Here is a 16435-nt window from a genome sequence, read left to right on the forward strand (position 1 = left end):
CACACTCAAGCTGGTGACCCTGTGTTCAAGCTGGTGAACCCACGCTCAAGCCAGCAACATTGGGGTTTTGAACCTGGGTCCTCTGCGTCCCAGGTCGACACACTATCCACTGTGCCACCACTAGTCAGGCTGGACACACATACTTTTTTAAGGTCTCTTACTTCAGTTTCATTAACAAATAACTACTGTATGACAGTAACAGCTATCCCCAAGATGCTATTTTGAATAGACAATACATATTCCTTTTAAATAACTGGGGAAGGCTCTAGATTTGCATGTGGTATTTTCTTTTATATAAGTAGATATCAGAGCCTGGTCAAGGCAAGACCTTTCAAAATTTATCTTTTCTGAATTTTCTTTAGTCCGGAATAAGTCACTTCCTCTCTGTTTTCTACATGCTGAGTTAATAAATAATGCAAAATGTTAGCTTTTATTCACAAGCATAAAATATAACCTTATGTGCTTACCAGTCAGGTAGGAGCTGAGAGTGAAGCTTAATTTATACCCCAAGTCATTTTACAGACTGATAGATGTTGCTGTGTTTAATGACAAAGGGTTCAATTGTTGTTTGTCAATTAGAAACACTCAGCAGGGGAAGAAAGTGTGACCCTACCAGGATCTAAATGGTGCCATGGTAACCAGACTTGTCTCAATGCCTTAACAGGGCAGAGTGAGACAGAAAGGGGCTTTGAGAATGCAGACGCCCCCTGTATGTTTCTTGTTTATGTTATTTAATATAAAAAGTTTAATATGTTCATCATTTCACATCTTAATAGTGTGAACAGATTTGGCGGGGAAGTTCAAAGGCTGGCGGTGACCTGGCCCTCTGCAGCCCACGGCGCCCGAGTGCCAGGACCATGCCGCATGCAGCCACGCCTGCTGCGCTGTCCCTTCGCTCACCCGCAATTCAACTTCCACCCTTTCCAAGGGTAGTGCCAGGCGGTAAATGATGCTTCCATAGCATTCCTAACCACAGGGAGAGGCCTTTTCTCTGTATTTGGAAGGGAGGCCCTGAGCTCTTCATATGTCTCAGACACAAATTAGAGAAGAAATCCAAGTCCAAAGGATTCACAAAGAAAGTAGCAGTGGCAAAAATTCACCCTGCTCCAAACCACTCAGGCTACATCCCAGTTCAGTGAGGCTCACGCACAGCCCTGCTGGAGTCCTGCTCATGTTAACGGTCTTTACTTAAGCCGCAGTTGGAGATGCTTACCAGAGGGGCAGCTCTTGAAGGCTCCAGGCTTGGTCTAGGAGCAGTGGAATACATGTAGTTAAAAAGACGATCTATTTTTCGAAGGGGCACGCCACCACCTAGGTCAGTGATCTGTAATGGAGAAGATGGAGGTGGGAGGAGGGAAGAGGGAGGAGGAAGGAGAGAGGGAGGAAGGAGGAGGTGGAGGGGAAGGGGAGAGGAGGCAGGGAGGAGGAGAAGGAGGAATAAGAGGAGGAGAAGTCATTCTATACTTAGAAGGAGGCAACAAGTTTATTAAATGAAGTCCATATGAGATTACTCTAAAACGTACAAGGGCTTTGAACGCCCAATGAAATACGGTTCCTTTGTGAACAGTGTAAAACAAAGGAGGCAGGGAAGTGCTGTGGGATCCCACAGGCTTGGGTTTGAGACCACGTTGGGCTCCCTGAAAAACAGGGCACTAAGTTGCAATGAGGTAACTCAAGCCAAAGATCCAATAGGTTACTTACAAACATGACATCCAGTAACTGTCAGCTTTCTTCCCTTCCCTCCGATTCCTCAATGTCTAGATACTATTAAATGAACTGATAATTAAAGTACATGTGCAAATAAGTTTTCTGGCCAGTTAGCTCAGTCGGTTAGAAATTGTCCCAAAACGACAAGGTTGAGGGTTCGATCCCTGGTCAGGGCCCACATGGGATGCGACCAATGAATGAATAACTAAGTGGAACAACAAAAGAGTGCTTCCCTTCCCCCTCCCCTCTCCCTCCCTTCTTCTCTCTGTCTCTCTAAAAATAAATCAATAAAGAAAGAAATTAAGCCCTGGTCAGACAGCACAGTTGGTTGGAGCGTTCGTTGATCCAAAGCACAGAGGTTGCTGGTTCGATCCCTGGTCAGGGTACAAACAGGAGCAGCTCAATGTTTCCTGTTTCTTTGTCTCCTTCTCCCTGCCTCTCTCTTAAAAAAAAAAAAAAAAAGGTATATGTGCAAATCAAGCAGTTACCTTAATGGACAAGTCTTCTTTACCCAGAGTAACAAGGGTTTTAACAGCAGGGTAGGCCTCTTTTTTATCTTCATAGAGCTCGACTGTCGCTCTCATTGAGTTCTAAAATAACAAGACCTTTCTTTAGCACACCACCGACACACAAACCACAATTTTTAAAAAGTAACTCACACGAGTTTACTTACACACAATTCTTTTGTGCGGGAAACAGTGGTATTTATGTGGCATTTCCCCCCCTCTAAAGGACTTCAGCTCAACATGTGTTCAGATCAAGGAAACATTTCCTAATGCTTTGCTTTTGATCTAGCTTGAGTTCTCTCTACCATACAACACAATTATTTTTCTTTCCTTCCTTAGTTCTTTTTGTTTTGCTTTAGGGTATTCAAATTATCCACTTTCAACGGAGAGGACTGTCTTTAGGGTCTGCGGCGAGGCTGCAGGGGCTCAGATGCACCTGAAATCCCGCTTAGCAGGTCCCCAGGTCAGAGCACCTCTCTCTAACAGTGGAAAACCTGCTTCCCGTGAAAATTAGTCATTTGGCTCAAAAAAAAAAATAAATAAAAGTGAAAGAAATGTCAGCTAAAAAGAAGTTCTGAAAAAGCCCCAGCTGTTGAGAAGAAAGTTTACAATGGAATGCCCATCTCAACCTTTGAGTGTCACATCAGTAACAGTAATTTGGGGAAGCAAATCAGCGTAACTGATTTTCAGGTGTTCTATTTAGGGTTTCACACATATTGGAAGAAATGAAATGTTGGTTCAAATGTCGTGCCTGTAATACTGCTACTGTAAATGCCATTAGCTACTGGTTAACAAGGGCAACAGTTTAAGCTGAAGAGTCTAAAGACTTTTTTTTGGGTGGGAGAGGTTGTCTGGTCTGGCCTCTCCATATCTTTCTCCTTTGCCTGTCAGAGCCTCTGAATGGATCCAAATCTGTAAAAGTGTTGCGGTAGCTCTCAGAACTAGAAAAACGACTAATGCACCAGCACAGTAAACGTTCAAGGCATAAATATGCATAAACATGTTTTATTTTGATCCGGCTACCATCAATAAAACCTTTGCCAGGTTTGGAAACTAAAAAGCATCTCTAACCTCGTAACTGAAGGAAAACAGTATGGATTTTACAGAAAATCACTAAAGTCCAATTAAGCTTCCGAATCAGTATGTACTAATATTCATGAAAACTATATTGTACACAGCAATTTTTCCTCGCGCAGTGTACAAATTATAAAACCCACAGGATATCAGAAATAGAATTTTTAAAACGGTTATGCAAAACCTTTTTCTTATGCTAATCTAATGAATCCATTATGCCCTGAATCAAAGTAATTTAAAGCGAAGACTTCTTCCTATGTCGTTAAATTCCACTTACCTTGAACAACTCAAACAGCATGTGAAACAGATGTGAGGGCACATAAACCACCTGAATAGGTTTGTCCGGCGCTTTAGCTGAAAATGGAGGCAGAACTGTCAATGAATAAGGACCCAAACTAGAAAGAAGTCAAGAATGTTTGCATTCTATTTTCGGAGTACAGTTTCCATCTTTAGGGCAGGACTGAGCAAATGCTTTTGAAGTCCAACAAATGTGGGGTCAAACCCTGTTCCCTTTACTTACTAGCTATGTGACCCTGGACAAATGATTCAATTGCTTTGGAACTCGGCTGAGCAAAAGTAGAATATTACCACCTACATCATGATGTTCTGAGCATTACATAAGGTCATCCAAGTGTCGCTCATTGTTTTTGAAATTGGGAGACACCGACTTCTACCACTGACCCCACTGGCCAGTGGGGGAATGTGAAACCACAGAGGAAAAGGGGCACATCTTTTTTTGGTGAACTGGACTAAATGGCGATGTTAAATTATGACAAACAAGGCATATTATGGGGTAGAGGTAAAGTTCACATAACTTCTTTCTACTAGCAGCTGCGGACAGCCCACTGAGGCCCACAGTCCTTTCTCCTGCATCAGGGGTTTTCTGGCGGAAATCTGAGAAGTACCACGTTCCACATCAAGCACTAAGAAGCGTGCTAGTACAGGCTATAGAGTAGATGCTAGAAAACTTAAGTCTTCATGACCCGAAATCACTTAAGCGACTGCAGCTATGTGAACTTTCTCAAGTAGAACACAGACATATAATTTCAACCCAAATCCTTCCTCTAATAAAGTACAGAATCAACAGCACGGAGAGAAGGTTCATTTGGTTCTTAGCAATTTTTTTTTTTTTTTGGTATTTTTCTGAAGCTGGAAACGGGGAGAGACAGCCAGACAGACTCCCGCATGTGCCCGACCGGGATCCACCTGGCACGCCCACCAGGGGGCGACGCTCTGCCCACCAGGGGGCGATGTTCTGCCCCTCCAGGGCGTAGCTCTGCTGCGACCAGAGTCACTCTAGCGCCTGGGGCAGAGGCCAAGGAGCCATGCCCAGCGCCCGGGCCATCTTTGCTCCAATGGAGCCTTGGCTGCGGGAGGGGAAGAGAGAGACAGAGAGGAAGGAGGGGGGGTGGAGAAGCAAATGGGCGCTTCTCCTATGTGCCCTGGCTGGGAATCGAACCCGGGTCCCCTGCACGCCAGGCCAACGCTCTACCGCTGAGCCAACCGGCCAGGGCCTGGTTCTTAGCAATTTACAAAGAGCTTGAACATATGCCATCCAACTGAATCTTCGCGACAATACTGTGGGGCTCACAGGGCGGGTGGCATTATTAGGGGTGAGCACACAGTCTCTGCAGCGGCTATGTGACTTTCTCACAGGAACAGAAAGGGCACTGAAATTGGACACATGAACTAAGAGCGTTTGATTCTAAATCCTGGAATCCCTGATGATCAGTTGCTTCTTAAATTAAGTTAATATATACAAATGATTTTAAAATTTGTTTAAAAGAAAGGGAAAGAACAAGTTCCTCCTCCCTTTCCCACCTCAACCCCCAGACTGCACCCAGAGGCCGCCACTCATTACTATTTTTGCGTTAGTCCTTTGGTTGATAATATTTATATTCTATTTTGTGACCCTGATGAACTCTTCTGTACTTTACCTACAGGTTCTCTTTTACAAAGCTGAAAATCAAGTGTCGGTGACATCATAACTAAACACTGATCAATCAAGAGCAGCCACAACAGTACACCAGGACAACATTTCCTTCCCTACGGATCCAATGACATGACTCATGTGTCACCTGAAGCAGTGGTCCCCAATCCCTGGGCTGCAGACCGGTACCGGTCCATGGGCCATTTGGTACTGGTCCGCAGAGAAAGAATAAATAACTTACATTATTTCCGTTTTATTTATATTTAAGTCTGAACGATGTTTTATTTTTAAAAAATAACCAGATTCCTTCTGTTACATCGGTCTAAGACTCACTCTTAATGCTTCTCTCAGTCACGTGATACATTTATCCGTCCCACCCTAAAGGCTGGTCTGTGAAAATATTTTCTGACATTAAACCGATCTGTGGCCCAAAAAAGGTTGGGGACCACTGACTTGAAGGAGAATGTTCTGTCTTAAGGTGAAATGGAGTCTTTTTATCATCCTCCCAAATGCTCAAAATCAGGCTACTGTTTTTAAGTCGCCAAATATTTGGACCATGTCTTTCTGATAATTTTATCTATTTCCTGGAGTTTCTAACCTTCCTCTGGGGTAACTGGATAAGAAACATACACTTTTCTCCCCATATCACTAAGACCTTCCAGCTTCTTATTCTATTGCATGGGACTCACTCCATTCTTCAAAACTTTTCAAGTGAAAATCAATTGCTTTCCAAACAAGTGGTATAGCCATCACCCTCAGATCGTTTCTGATGGAAGTTCTAGAATGGTTGAGCTATTTCTTCGATCCCTATTAAACACACCATCAAGTCCATCAGACCATCGACCTCAGAAAGGTATACATGGGAGCTACATTTCTCAATCCTCACTCCTGACTCACTTGACTGAAGGTTTGCTTAGGTACAGAATCCTTGATTCAAATCATTTTCTCTCAGAATCTGGAAGGAGCGGTGGCCTCTGGCCACGACCATGCAGCTGATAAGTTCAATGCCAGTCACATTTTTGTTCATGCTGCTGGTTTCCACTCACGGTTGATACACCTTGATCACAAAATTCTCATTGAAGAATGAGGGACTGGAGTAATCATTTAAGGTAGCTGGTGTTCACGGCCCCTTTGCCCCAAGACCCTTCTCTAAATGGGAAGGCTTCCCTGGGTCTCTGTGTACCTGGCCAAGACTTTTCAACTGGCTTTAGAATGAGCAGACAGTAAGCTGGCCTCTGACTGGAGGTCCTCCAAATGCCCAAATAGAAAAGGTTTTACTTTGGGCTGACAACACTCACGTGAACAACCCAGTTTTTCCCCCTGAGATTTTTTCTTTCCTTTTCTTAATTTTTTTCAGAGAGAGAGAGTCAGAAAGAGGGGTAGATAGGGATAGAAAGACAGGAAGGGAGAGAGATGAGAAGCATAATTTTTTTTTCATTGTGGCTCTTTAGTTGTTTATCAATTACTTTCTCATATGTGCCTTGACCATGGGGCTACAGCAGACCGAGTGACTCCTTGCTCAAGCCTGTGACCTCGGGTCCAAGTTGGTGAGCTTTTTGCTCAGACCAGATGAGCCCGCTCTCAAGCTGGTGACCTCGGGGTCTTAGTCCGACGCTCTATCCACTGCGCCACCGCCTGGTCAGGCCCGAGGTTGTTCTTGAAGAAAGTACTCTGGTTCTCATTTTTGCCCAGGGAAAAACGCCCGTGACTGACTGCTGGTGAAGCACAGGCAGAGTTAAATGCTGCCCATCACCCCTCAGCTCTATCCTGCACCAGCTTACAGCGAACCCCTGCCTTCTTGCTTCCTGCTTCAGTCCTCCGTACCTCCTGCCTCTGCTCCCAGAGTCCCTCCCGGACACCCCGTGGCAACAGGGGCCATCTCTGCTGCTGCCTCTTCCGTGGCTTCTCTCTGCTCACTTCACTGGCACACTTCCACTTGGTTACCCTCTGGCAGGAGGTGAGATCCGTGGTGCACTGATGAACCTCCTGGCTTCTTTGCCGTTTTTCTTTGAATTCCATTATTGTCATTTTAATGGGGCTCCAGGAGTACACTAAATTTTAGCCGATCTTGTACCGAAAGGCATGATTAGTTTTATAAACAACCTTCTGAATTGAACCTTTTTGCTCTAAATCTCAGGGAAATTAAAGTACCTTTGGTAGTTTTAGTGTATTGGGTTGTTTTTTTTTTTCTTTCTTCAGTTCAATCAAACTCTCTAGGAGCTTTCTGAAGACTTGCTCAATTACTTGCACTTTTCTTTGGGAACATTATAGTTTACACATCTTTCCTTTCTTTTAAACACATATGAAATGTTTTCATTCATAACTCTTCCCTAAACCTTGGTCCAGTGGCTTTCATGTAGTGTATTGTTAATAGACGTTGACTTTCTAAAATAAGACGCAAATAGAATACAAAATTTCCATCTAAGGGTGTATTTTAAAAAGTCAATGCAAAAAATGTCACAGGTCTTTCATGCTCAAAATTCAACTCTCCATTTTTAACAGTTATTGCTCCAAATACCATTTGTCAAAAAAAAAAATCTAGTAAGTACCAACAGAACTCTACATAGAATATAAAAGTTTTTATTTTCAGATAATTCTAAGAATAAAAAAAATGGAGGCTTTGCAGAAAAAAATGCATTTAGGAGAAAAAAAATAAAGGATAAAGGATTAATATCCAAAATTGATTAACAACTCACAAAACTCAACACAAAACAAAACAAAAAAACAATTAAAAAAATGGGCAGAGGACCCAAATATACACTTCTCCAAAGAGGACAAACAGATTGTCAATAGACATATATAAAGATGCTCAACGTCCCTAATCATCAGAGAAATGCAAATTAAAACCATAATGAGATACGACCTCACACCGTTCAGAATGGCGCTCATCAACAGATGAACACACAAGTGCTGGCGAGGATGTGGAGAAAAGGGAACCCTCATGCACTGCACTGCTGGTGGGAATGCAGACTGTACAGCCACTGTGGACAACTATGATATATGGAGATTTCTCAAAAGATAAAAATGAAACTATGGCCCTGGCTGGTTGGCTCAGTGGTAGAGCGTCGGCCTAGCGTGCGGAGGACCCGAGTTCGATTCCCGGCCAGGGCACACAGGAGAAGCGCCCATTTGCTTCTCCACCCCTCCACCGCGCCTTCCTCTCTGTCTCTCTCTTCCCCTCCCGCAGCCAAGGCTCCATTGGAGCAAAGATGGCCCGGGCGCTGGGGATGGCTCTGTGGCCTCTGCCTCAGGCGCTAGAGTGGCTCTGGTCGCAACATAGTGACACCCAGGATGGGCAGAGCATCGCCCCCTGGTGGGCAGAGCGTCGCCCCATGGTGGGCATGCTGGGTGGATCCCGGTCGGGCACATGCGGGAGTCTGTCTGACTGTCTCTCCCTGTTTCCAGCTTCAGAAAAATGCAAAATAAAAAAAAAAATGCAAAAAAAAAAAAAAAAAAAGAAACTATGAGCCAGCAATTCCACTTCTGAGAATTGATCTGAAGAAACCCAAAACACTAATTTGAAAGAATATATACTGCCTGACCTGTGTTGGCGCAGTGGATAAAGCGTTGACCTGGAAATGCTGAGGTCGCCGGTTCAAAACCCTGGGCTTGTACGGTCAAGGCACATATGGGAGTTGAAGTTTCCTGCTCCTCCCCCCCCTTCTGTCTGTCTGTCTGTCTCTCTCTCTCTCAATCTCTCTCTCTCTCCTCTAAAATGAATAAATAAATAAATAAATAATAATTAAAAAAAAAAAAAGAAAGAAAGAATATATACTCCCCCCGCCATGTTCACTGCAGTGTTTACAATAGCCAAGATCTGGAAACAGCCCAAGTGCTCATCAGTAGATGAATGTGTAAAAAACTGTGGTACAGGGCTTCTGGTCAAGATGGCAGCGTTGGCAAACATGGTACTCATATCCTCCCACAACCACATCAAAATTACAACTAAACTACAGAACAACTCTCATTCAGACTGCCTGAAATCTAGCTGAACAGAATTCCCACAACTGAGAATGTAAAGAAGCCACATTGAGACTGGGGAGGGGCAGAAAAGCAGACACAGAAGGGACTGGTCCCACAACCACATGTGACAGATAAAAGCTGGGAGGGATCTCTCAGCTGTGGAGGTTCTGCCCTGAGGAGCAAGGGGTCCCAGCCCCACACCAGGTACCCCAGCCCAGGACTCCAGTGCCAGGAAGAGAAGTCCCCATGACTTCTGGCTGTGGAAGCCAGTAGGGGCTGTGGCTGAGTAAGACAGAGGCTGCTGGAGTCCTAGGCGTTCCTCTTAAAGGGCCCACACACAGACTTGCTCAGACTCACTCCCTCTGAACTCCAGCACTGGGGCAGCAGCTCTGAAGTCATCAGGGATATATAGAGAAGAAGTGAATTGTCTGACGGCAAGATGAGAGCTGGAGGGCAGCTTTCTCCCAGACAGAAGGCCTTGTTCCTTATCTGAGACCCTCCCCTACTTCAACAGAGCTGACAGGTGGGCACCATACCTGAGTCTCCATCAGCCTGGCCCCCCCAGCTCCCTCACCTGGTGATCCCCCGAGGCTCTGCCCCATCTAACTTGTGGGCCCACCCAAGCTGTTTCCAGTGGCCTTTCCATATAAATGGCCTGTCTTGGCTCATTCTTCAGACTTTTAAAAATTTCTCAAACTGGCAGCATCTGCTTTGGCACACCCTGTACGTCTCACTGGGTTGCTCCAGGCCCGACACTAACGGCAGCCGGCCTTGGTTTGCAGCTTGGCCTCTCCCGGGCACCTGCAAGCCTAATAGAAGAAGCAACCATATGCAGACCACTTTGTAGCTCATGCTGGGGGTCCCCGGGAAGAACACAATGCAATGGCTGACTTTGGCTTGCACCTCTGGCAGGCCCCAGAACCAGCGCAACCAGTGGACAGTTTCAGACCACGTCAAAGCACCACTCAACCTTCTCAACAAGGGACACACTCAAGGGGCAGACTCAACAGGCACAAAAGCCCCACTGATGCAAATCCTGCTCTGTGGGGTGCACAGCTGATCCTCCACAGTGGTCACAGCCAGTCCTTACTGCCAAACAGCCTGGGGGTAAATCCGTCCCATCGAAGTACCAGCCATAATCAAGGCTCAACTACAACCGGAGGGTGCACACTGCCCATAATGAGGGGCTCACAAAGAGTGCCCAGCTCAGGTGATTGGGGGAGGCTGTGCCACTGGACCCTACAGGACACCTATTATATAAGGACACCCTACCAAGCCCAGGAGATGGAGCAGCTCTATCTAATACATAGAAACAAACACAGGATGTTGCCAAAATGAAGAGACAAAAAAACAAACAAACAAAAAAAACCCTGTCCTAAATGAAAGAACAAAACAAAACTTCATTAAAAGAACTAAACAAAATGGAGACAAGCAATCTTACTAGATGCAGAGTTAAAAAGACACTGGTTATAAATATGCTTAGTGAACTTAGGGGAAGAGTAGATAAAATTAGTGAGAACTTCAGCAAAAATATAGGAAACATAAAAAACAGAACTAGAAAACATAAAAAAAAAACCAGTTAGAAATGAAGAATACATTACAGGGAATTGACAGTGGAGTAGATAAAGCAGAGGATCAAATCAGAGATTTAGAAGATAAGGAAGCAGAAAACACTCAATCAGAACAGCAAAAAGAAAAAAGAATCCAAGATAATGAGGATGGTTAAAAACCCGAGACAACTTCAAATGTACCAACATTTGCATCATGAGGGTGCCAGAAGGAGAAGAGAGAGAGCAAGAAATTTAAAACCTGGCCCTGGCCGGTTGGCTCAGGTTCGATTCCTGGCCAGGGCACATAGGAGAAGCGCCCATTTGCTTCTCCACCCCCCCTCCTTCCTCTCTGTCTCTCTCTTCCCCTCCCGCAGCCGAGGCTCCATTGGAGCAAGGATGGCCCGGGCGCTGGGGATGGCTCCTTGCCTTTGCCCCAGGCACTGGAGTGGCTCTGGTCACGGCAGAGCGACACCCCGGAGGGGCAGAGCATCGCCCCCTGGTGGGCAGAGCGTTGCCCCTGGTGGGCATGCCGGGTGGATCCCGGTCGGGCGCATGCGGGACTCTGTCTGTCTCTCCCCGTTTCCAGCTTCAGAAAAATACAAGAAAAAAAAGAAAAGAAATTTAAAACCTATGTGAAAAAATTATGAAGGAAAACTTCCCTAACCTGTTGAAAAAAATAGACACACAGCCCTGGCCAGTTGGCTCAGTGGTAGAGCATCGGCCTGGTGTGCGGAAGTCCCGGGTTCGATTCCCGGCCAGGGCACAGAGGAGAAGCGCCCATCTGCTTCTCCACCCCTTCCCCTCTCCTTCCTCTCTGTCTCTCTCTTCCCCTCCCACAGCCAAGGCTCCATTGGAGCAAAAAATGGCCCGGGCGCTGGGGATGGCTCTTTGGCCTCTGCCCCAGGCGCTAGAGTGGCTCTGGTCGCGACAGAGCGACGCCCCAGAGGGGCAGAGCATCGCCCCCTGGTGGGCGTGCCGGGTGTATCTCGGTCAGGCGCATGCGGGAGTCTGTCTGACTGCCTCCCCACTTCCAGCTTCAGAAAAATACAACAACAACAACAACAAAAAAATAGACACACAAGTCCAGGAAGCACAGAGAGTCCCAAACAAGATGAACCCAAAGAGGCCCACACCAAGACACAGCATAATTAAAATACAAAAGGTTCAAGACAAAGAAAGAATCTTAAAAGCAGTTAGTTACCAAGAAGAGAGCTCTCATAAGACTGTCAGCTAATTTCTCAGCAGAAGCTTTGCAGGCCAGAAGGAATTGTCAAGAAATATTCACCAGTGATGTAAAGTAAGAACCTACAACCAAAATCACTCCACCTAGCAAAGCTATCATTTAGAATCAAAGGTCATATAAAGAGCTTCCCAGACAAGAAAGAGTTAAAGGAGTTTATCACCACCAAACCAGTATTACATAAAATGTTAGAGGCTTTCTTTAAGAAGATAAAAAATATGAATAGTAAAATGGCAATAAGTACATATCAATCAACGACTGAATCTATAAAACAAAATAAGTGAACAAGCAGAACAGAAACAGACTCATAGATCCAGAGAACATTTTGACAGTTGCCAGAGGGGAGAGAGCATGGGGAGCTGGGTGGAAAAGGTGAAAGGATTAAGAAGTACAGACTGGTTGTTACAGAATAGTGACAGGGATCTAAACTACAGTATAAGGAATATAGTAAATAATACTTTTTCTTTTCAGGTGAGAGCAGGGGAGATAGTGAGACAGACTCCCGCATGCACCCTGACCGGGATCCACCTGGCAACCCTGTCTGGGACCAATGCTCAAGTACTGAGCTATTTTTAGCACCTGACACTGACGTGCTCGAAGGAGCTACCCTCAGCGCCTGGGACCATGCTGGAACCAACTGAGACACTGGCTGCGTGAGGGGAAGAGAGAGAAAAGGGGAAGAGGGAGGGGAGAGAAGCAGATGGTCATTTCTCATGTGTGCCCTGACTGGGAATTGAACCCAGGATATTTATACGCCAGGCTGACACTCTAACCAGACCCACCAGCCAGGGCCTAGTAAATAATATTCTAATAACTATGTATGGTGTCATATGTGTACAAGATTTATCAAGATGATCACTTTGTAAGTTATGTAATGTTGAATCACTGGGTTGTACACCTGAAACTAATACAATATTATATGTCAACTGTGGCCATAAAAAAGAATAAAATCTTACCATTTGTGACAGCATGAATCGACCTGGAGAGTATTATTATAAGTGAAATAAGTCAGTAAAGAAAGACAAATACCATATGATTTCACTTATATATGGGATATAAAGAATACAAATAGACACACAAAACAGAAACAGACTCATAGATACAGAGAGCAGGCTGGTGGCGGCCAGAGGGGAGTGGAGTTTAGGAGATCGGGTACAAAGGGGAAGGGACTGAGAAGTACAGTAGGCAGTTACAGAACAGTCACAGGGAAGTGAGCACAGAGCAGGGAATATAGACAATAATATTGTCATAGCTCTGTACGGTGCCAGGTGGGTACTGGAAATACCGGGGAACACTGTGTAAAGTCTATGACTGACCACTAGGCCATACACCTGAAATCAATACAAAGTAATACCAAATGTAAACTCTAATTGAAAATTAAAAATTAAAAACATTTCTAAGGGGGAAAAGCTCAGCTGTAACAGGAGATGAAAAAAGGAAAGAGAGAACAGGTAGCTAGACACTTAGAGATGGTTAATCAATTCCCAAAGTCAATGTATAAGGAAGGCTATGGGAGATAATATGTAGTGCGGTTCAAAGTCACACTGGGACCAAGTCCTGACTTAGGCATTTAATAGATATATTAACAGGTACTTAACCCATCTGCAGCTCGGCATTTCATTTCTGAAACGGCACAGAACATATCTACTGGGTTAACATAAGGATTAAATAAGATCATAGTGATAAATTAGTTTACATGAGCCTACCACACTGTAAGCAGTCAGTAAATGCAGTCTGTTACCATTACTGAAAAGTTAATTTCTACAGTATTAATGGAGCTAACAGTAATGGCTTTTCCATTTTTATATAGAACCACTTCTCTGAAACTATCCATAAAGGTATCCAATATTGGGAAGCCAGAGGTCAGCGATCCCAGGATAGACACGTATCTTTATCTATGTAACCTCTTCTAACAAAATATACACGGTATGAATTGAAATTTTTGTTTCCCACCAAACCTAAAGCTATAAACCAACCCCTTGACAGGGAGCCTAATCTAGAAATGACATAAGATGCAAGCAGTAGCCAACAGCCTTATCTTTCCCGGGTCAGCCCTGACTTCTGGTGGCCACCCTTTGTAAACTCTCCAGTATCGTCCGGTGCTGTACTTGAGGCCCCAGAAACATGACTTTCATTGCCCCACAGGGTGAGCTATGGCTGAGGAAGCCGGGACAGGTGCAGAGGAGTCTGAGCCACGGGGAAGGGGCAGAATCCAGACTCCTGCAGCCTGGCTAGCTGCACAGTTCGCGTCCGCCCTAAGCCACGCTGCCGCACCTTACGGATGCAGGAAGGGTCAATTAGAAATGTTTATTTGCTCACTGTTTTGACAACTGATTTCTCAAGAGAAATGAGGGCAGGTGGGATGAAATGGCTACCTGTCTTCGGAAGAACCCACGTGGGTTGAGAGAGACAGAGACAGGGGGAGAGAGAGACAGGAACATGGAGCTGCTCCCGTCTGTGCCCTGACCGGGGATCAGACCGGCAACCCCGCGTTCCAAGGTGACGCTTGACCAACAGCTATCTGGCCAGGGCTTAACTTTCATCATTTTCTTTTTCAGAGAGACAGAGAGAGGAAGGCAACTTCTCTTATTTTGAAGGCTCCTGTTAAATGCGTTGCGGAAAGGATAACAAAGCACGTTTACTCTCACTGGCCCCCAGTCTTCAGAACCCTAGTGAGGACTGGAAATCACTGTGCTGTTCTCACAGTAGGCTCTCCATCGCCCTGTCTACCATTTTCTCAGGGGTCTACAATGGAAAAGAAAAAAAATTTTCAGAGAAAAAAGCTGGTATTTCAAACTAACACAACCTAAATTCTCGGGTAGCACAAATTGTTCGTTTCGGTTAATGGCAGCCTTCCTCTTCTGAGTGCGGAGCAGAGGGCAGCAATCTCAGCGCATAAATCCCTAAGTGCCTGGGGCTGGCGACCCTCCCCTAAAACACTCAGCGTCATGCTGGGAAGACACACGTGCACTTTCTCTCATTATGAGGCGATAGTAGCTACTTAAGATGTTCAAGACCAACCTCCAACCTGCATCTCTAACGGAGCGCACCAGAGAGAAAAGACTCATTCACTGAGCTCACAAAGAGCTTTGACATTCAAGAAATCAAAAATATAAATCATAAATACATTACCCAAAGCAACAGGAAACTACAGGCTGCCTGTCACCACCAGCATTCACTGATGTTAGCGATGGAAAAAAAGGCTTCGAAAATCATGCATAAGACAGTGCCAAAAATGGTCATAAAGCTCTCCTCCCAGGCCGGGCGCAGTGCCCAGCGGGACAGCCCGCTAAGAGGGAACCCGCAGACACAGCTGGCACCTGGGAATCGCAAGAACAGGCTCGCTGCTCTGGCCTTCAGAGAGAGAGAGGACGGAAGGCTGGACAGTGAGGTCAGGCCCTACTAGCCAAGAGGAAGAAAGAGAGAATATTAATAAGATGCTTCTGCTCAGGGACACTCAAGCCAAGTCCAGATTCAGAGCAGGGCCACCACTCTTAGAGAGCCCAACAGACTTTGAAAGCAGCTTTGATCCCATACCTTCTGGCAGAATGCAAGGGCAAATATCTTATAACCGCAGCCTGAAGTCTTTTTCGCATTTTGAACTCTTTATAAGAGGAATACAGTTTTGATACATTTTGAGAGGGAATTTGGTTTATCTTTAATTGTAAATGCCCATACCCTAAGACTCAGGCATTCTACTTCTAGGAATCGAACGTACAGAACTACTTTTACATGTTCACAAATTTTCCCACCCTCCAAACACACACACACACACACATACACACACACGCGCGCGCGCACACACACACGCACGCACACACACATCTTCACTGGGAAATGATTAAATAAATTATGGCAATCTACATTAATGGATAATCTCTAAATGACAATACAGGAAAAGATCTTCAAAGCAAAGTAAAAAATACATTGTAGAACATGAATAGTTTCCACCCCATTTACATAAAAAACAAAGCTCCGTATGGGACTGAGACAGCAGTGGAGACTTTCGCTTTTTACTCTACAATTCTGTATTGTTTGTATTTTTACAACAACTGTGTCATTTGTGGGATAACTTACAATAAAAAAAAGTAACATGGAAATACAGACTCATACAATTCATATAAAGGTCAGCTATAACTGTGCTATCTACACAGCTGTTGTTTCTATCTAGGTGCTAGAAATTCACTTTTATAGCCTATGTTTTAAAGCATGATTTTATTTATGGTTTTTATCAATTGATTTTAGAGAGAGAGAAAGAGAGAAACATTGATTTGCATTTATCTATGCATTCGTTGATTCATTTTTTTAGAGACAGAGAGAGGACAGACAGGAAGGGACAGATGAGAAGCATCAGTTCTTTGTTGTGGCTCCTCAGTTGTTCATTGCTTGCTTGCTTATATGTGCCTTGACCAGGGAGCGCCAGCTCGAGCCAGCGACCTTGGGCTCAAGCTGGCAGCCTTGGGGT

General features: G+C 44.9%; 1 protein-coding gene and 1 non-coding gene across 2 annotated transcripts in view; one reads left to right on the forward strand and one right to left on the reverse strand.

Annotated features, from left to right (window-relative positions):
- Positions 1 to 16435, reverse strand: part of PDK3 (pyruvate dehydrogenase kinase 3) — a 92283-nt gene that overhangs the window by 13770 nt on the left and 62078 nt on the right. The window contains exons 7-9 of the mRNA XM_066250276.1: positions 3565 to 3641; positions 2196 to 2297; positions 1214 to 1324 (exon numbers count right to left, since the gene is read on the reverse strand). Coding sequence (XP_066106373.1) covers positions 1214 to 1324; positions 2196 to 2297; positions 3565 to 3641 — 290 coding nt within the window. The remainder of the gene's footprint in view (positions 1 to 1213; positions 1325 to 2195; positions 2298 to 3564; positions 3642 to 16435) is intronic.
- TRNAT-GGU (transfer RNA threonine (anticodon GGU)) lies at positions 11418 to 11493 on the forward strand. Its single transcript has one exon. It is a non-coding gene; the product is annotated as a tRNA-Thr (tRNA).

The sequence above is a fragment of the Saccopteryx bilineata genome, chromosome X (assembly GCF_036850765.1).
Source record: "Saccopteryx bilineata isolate mSacBil1 chromosome X, mSacBil1_pri_phased_curated, whole genome shotgun sequence".
Classification (NCBI taxonomy): Eukaryota; Metazoa; Chordata; class Mammalia; order Chiroptera; family Emballonuridae; genus Saccopteryx; species Saccopteryx bilineata.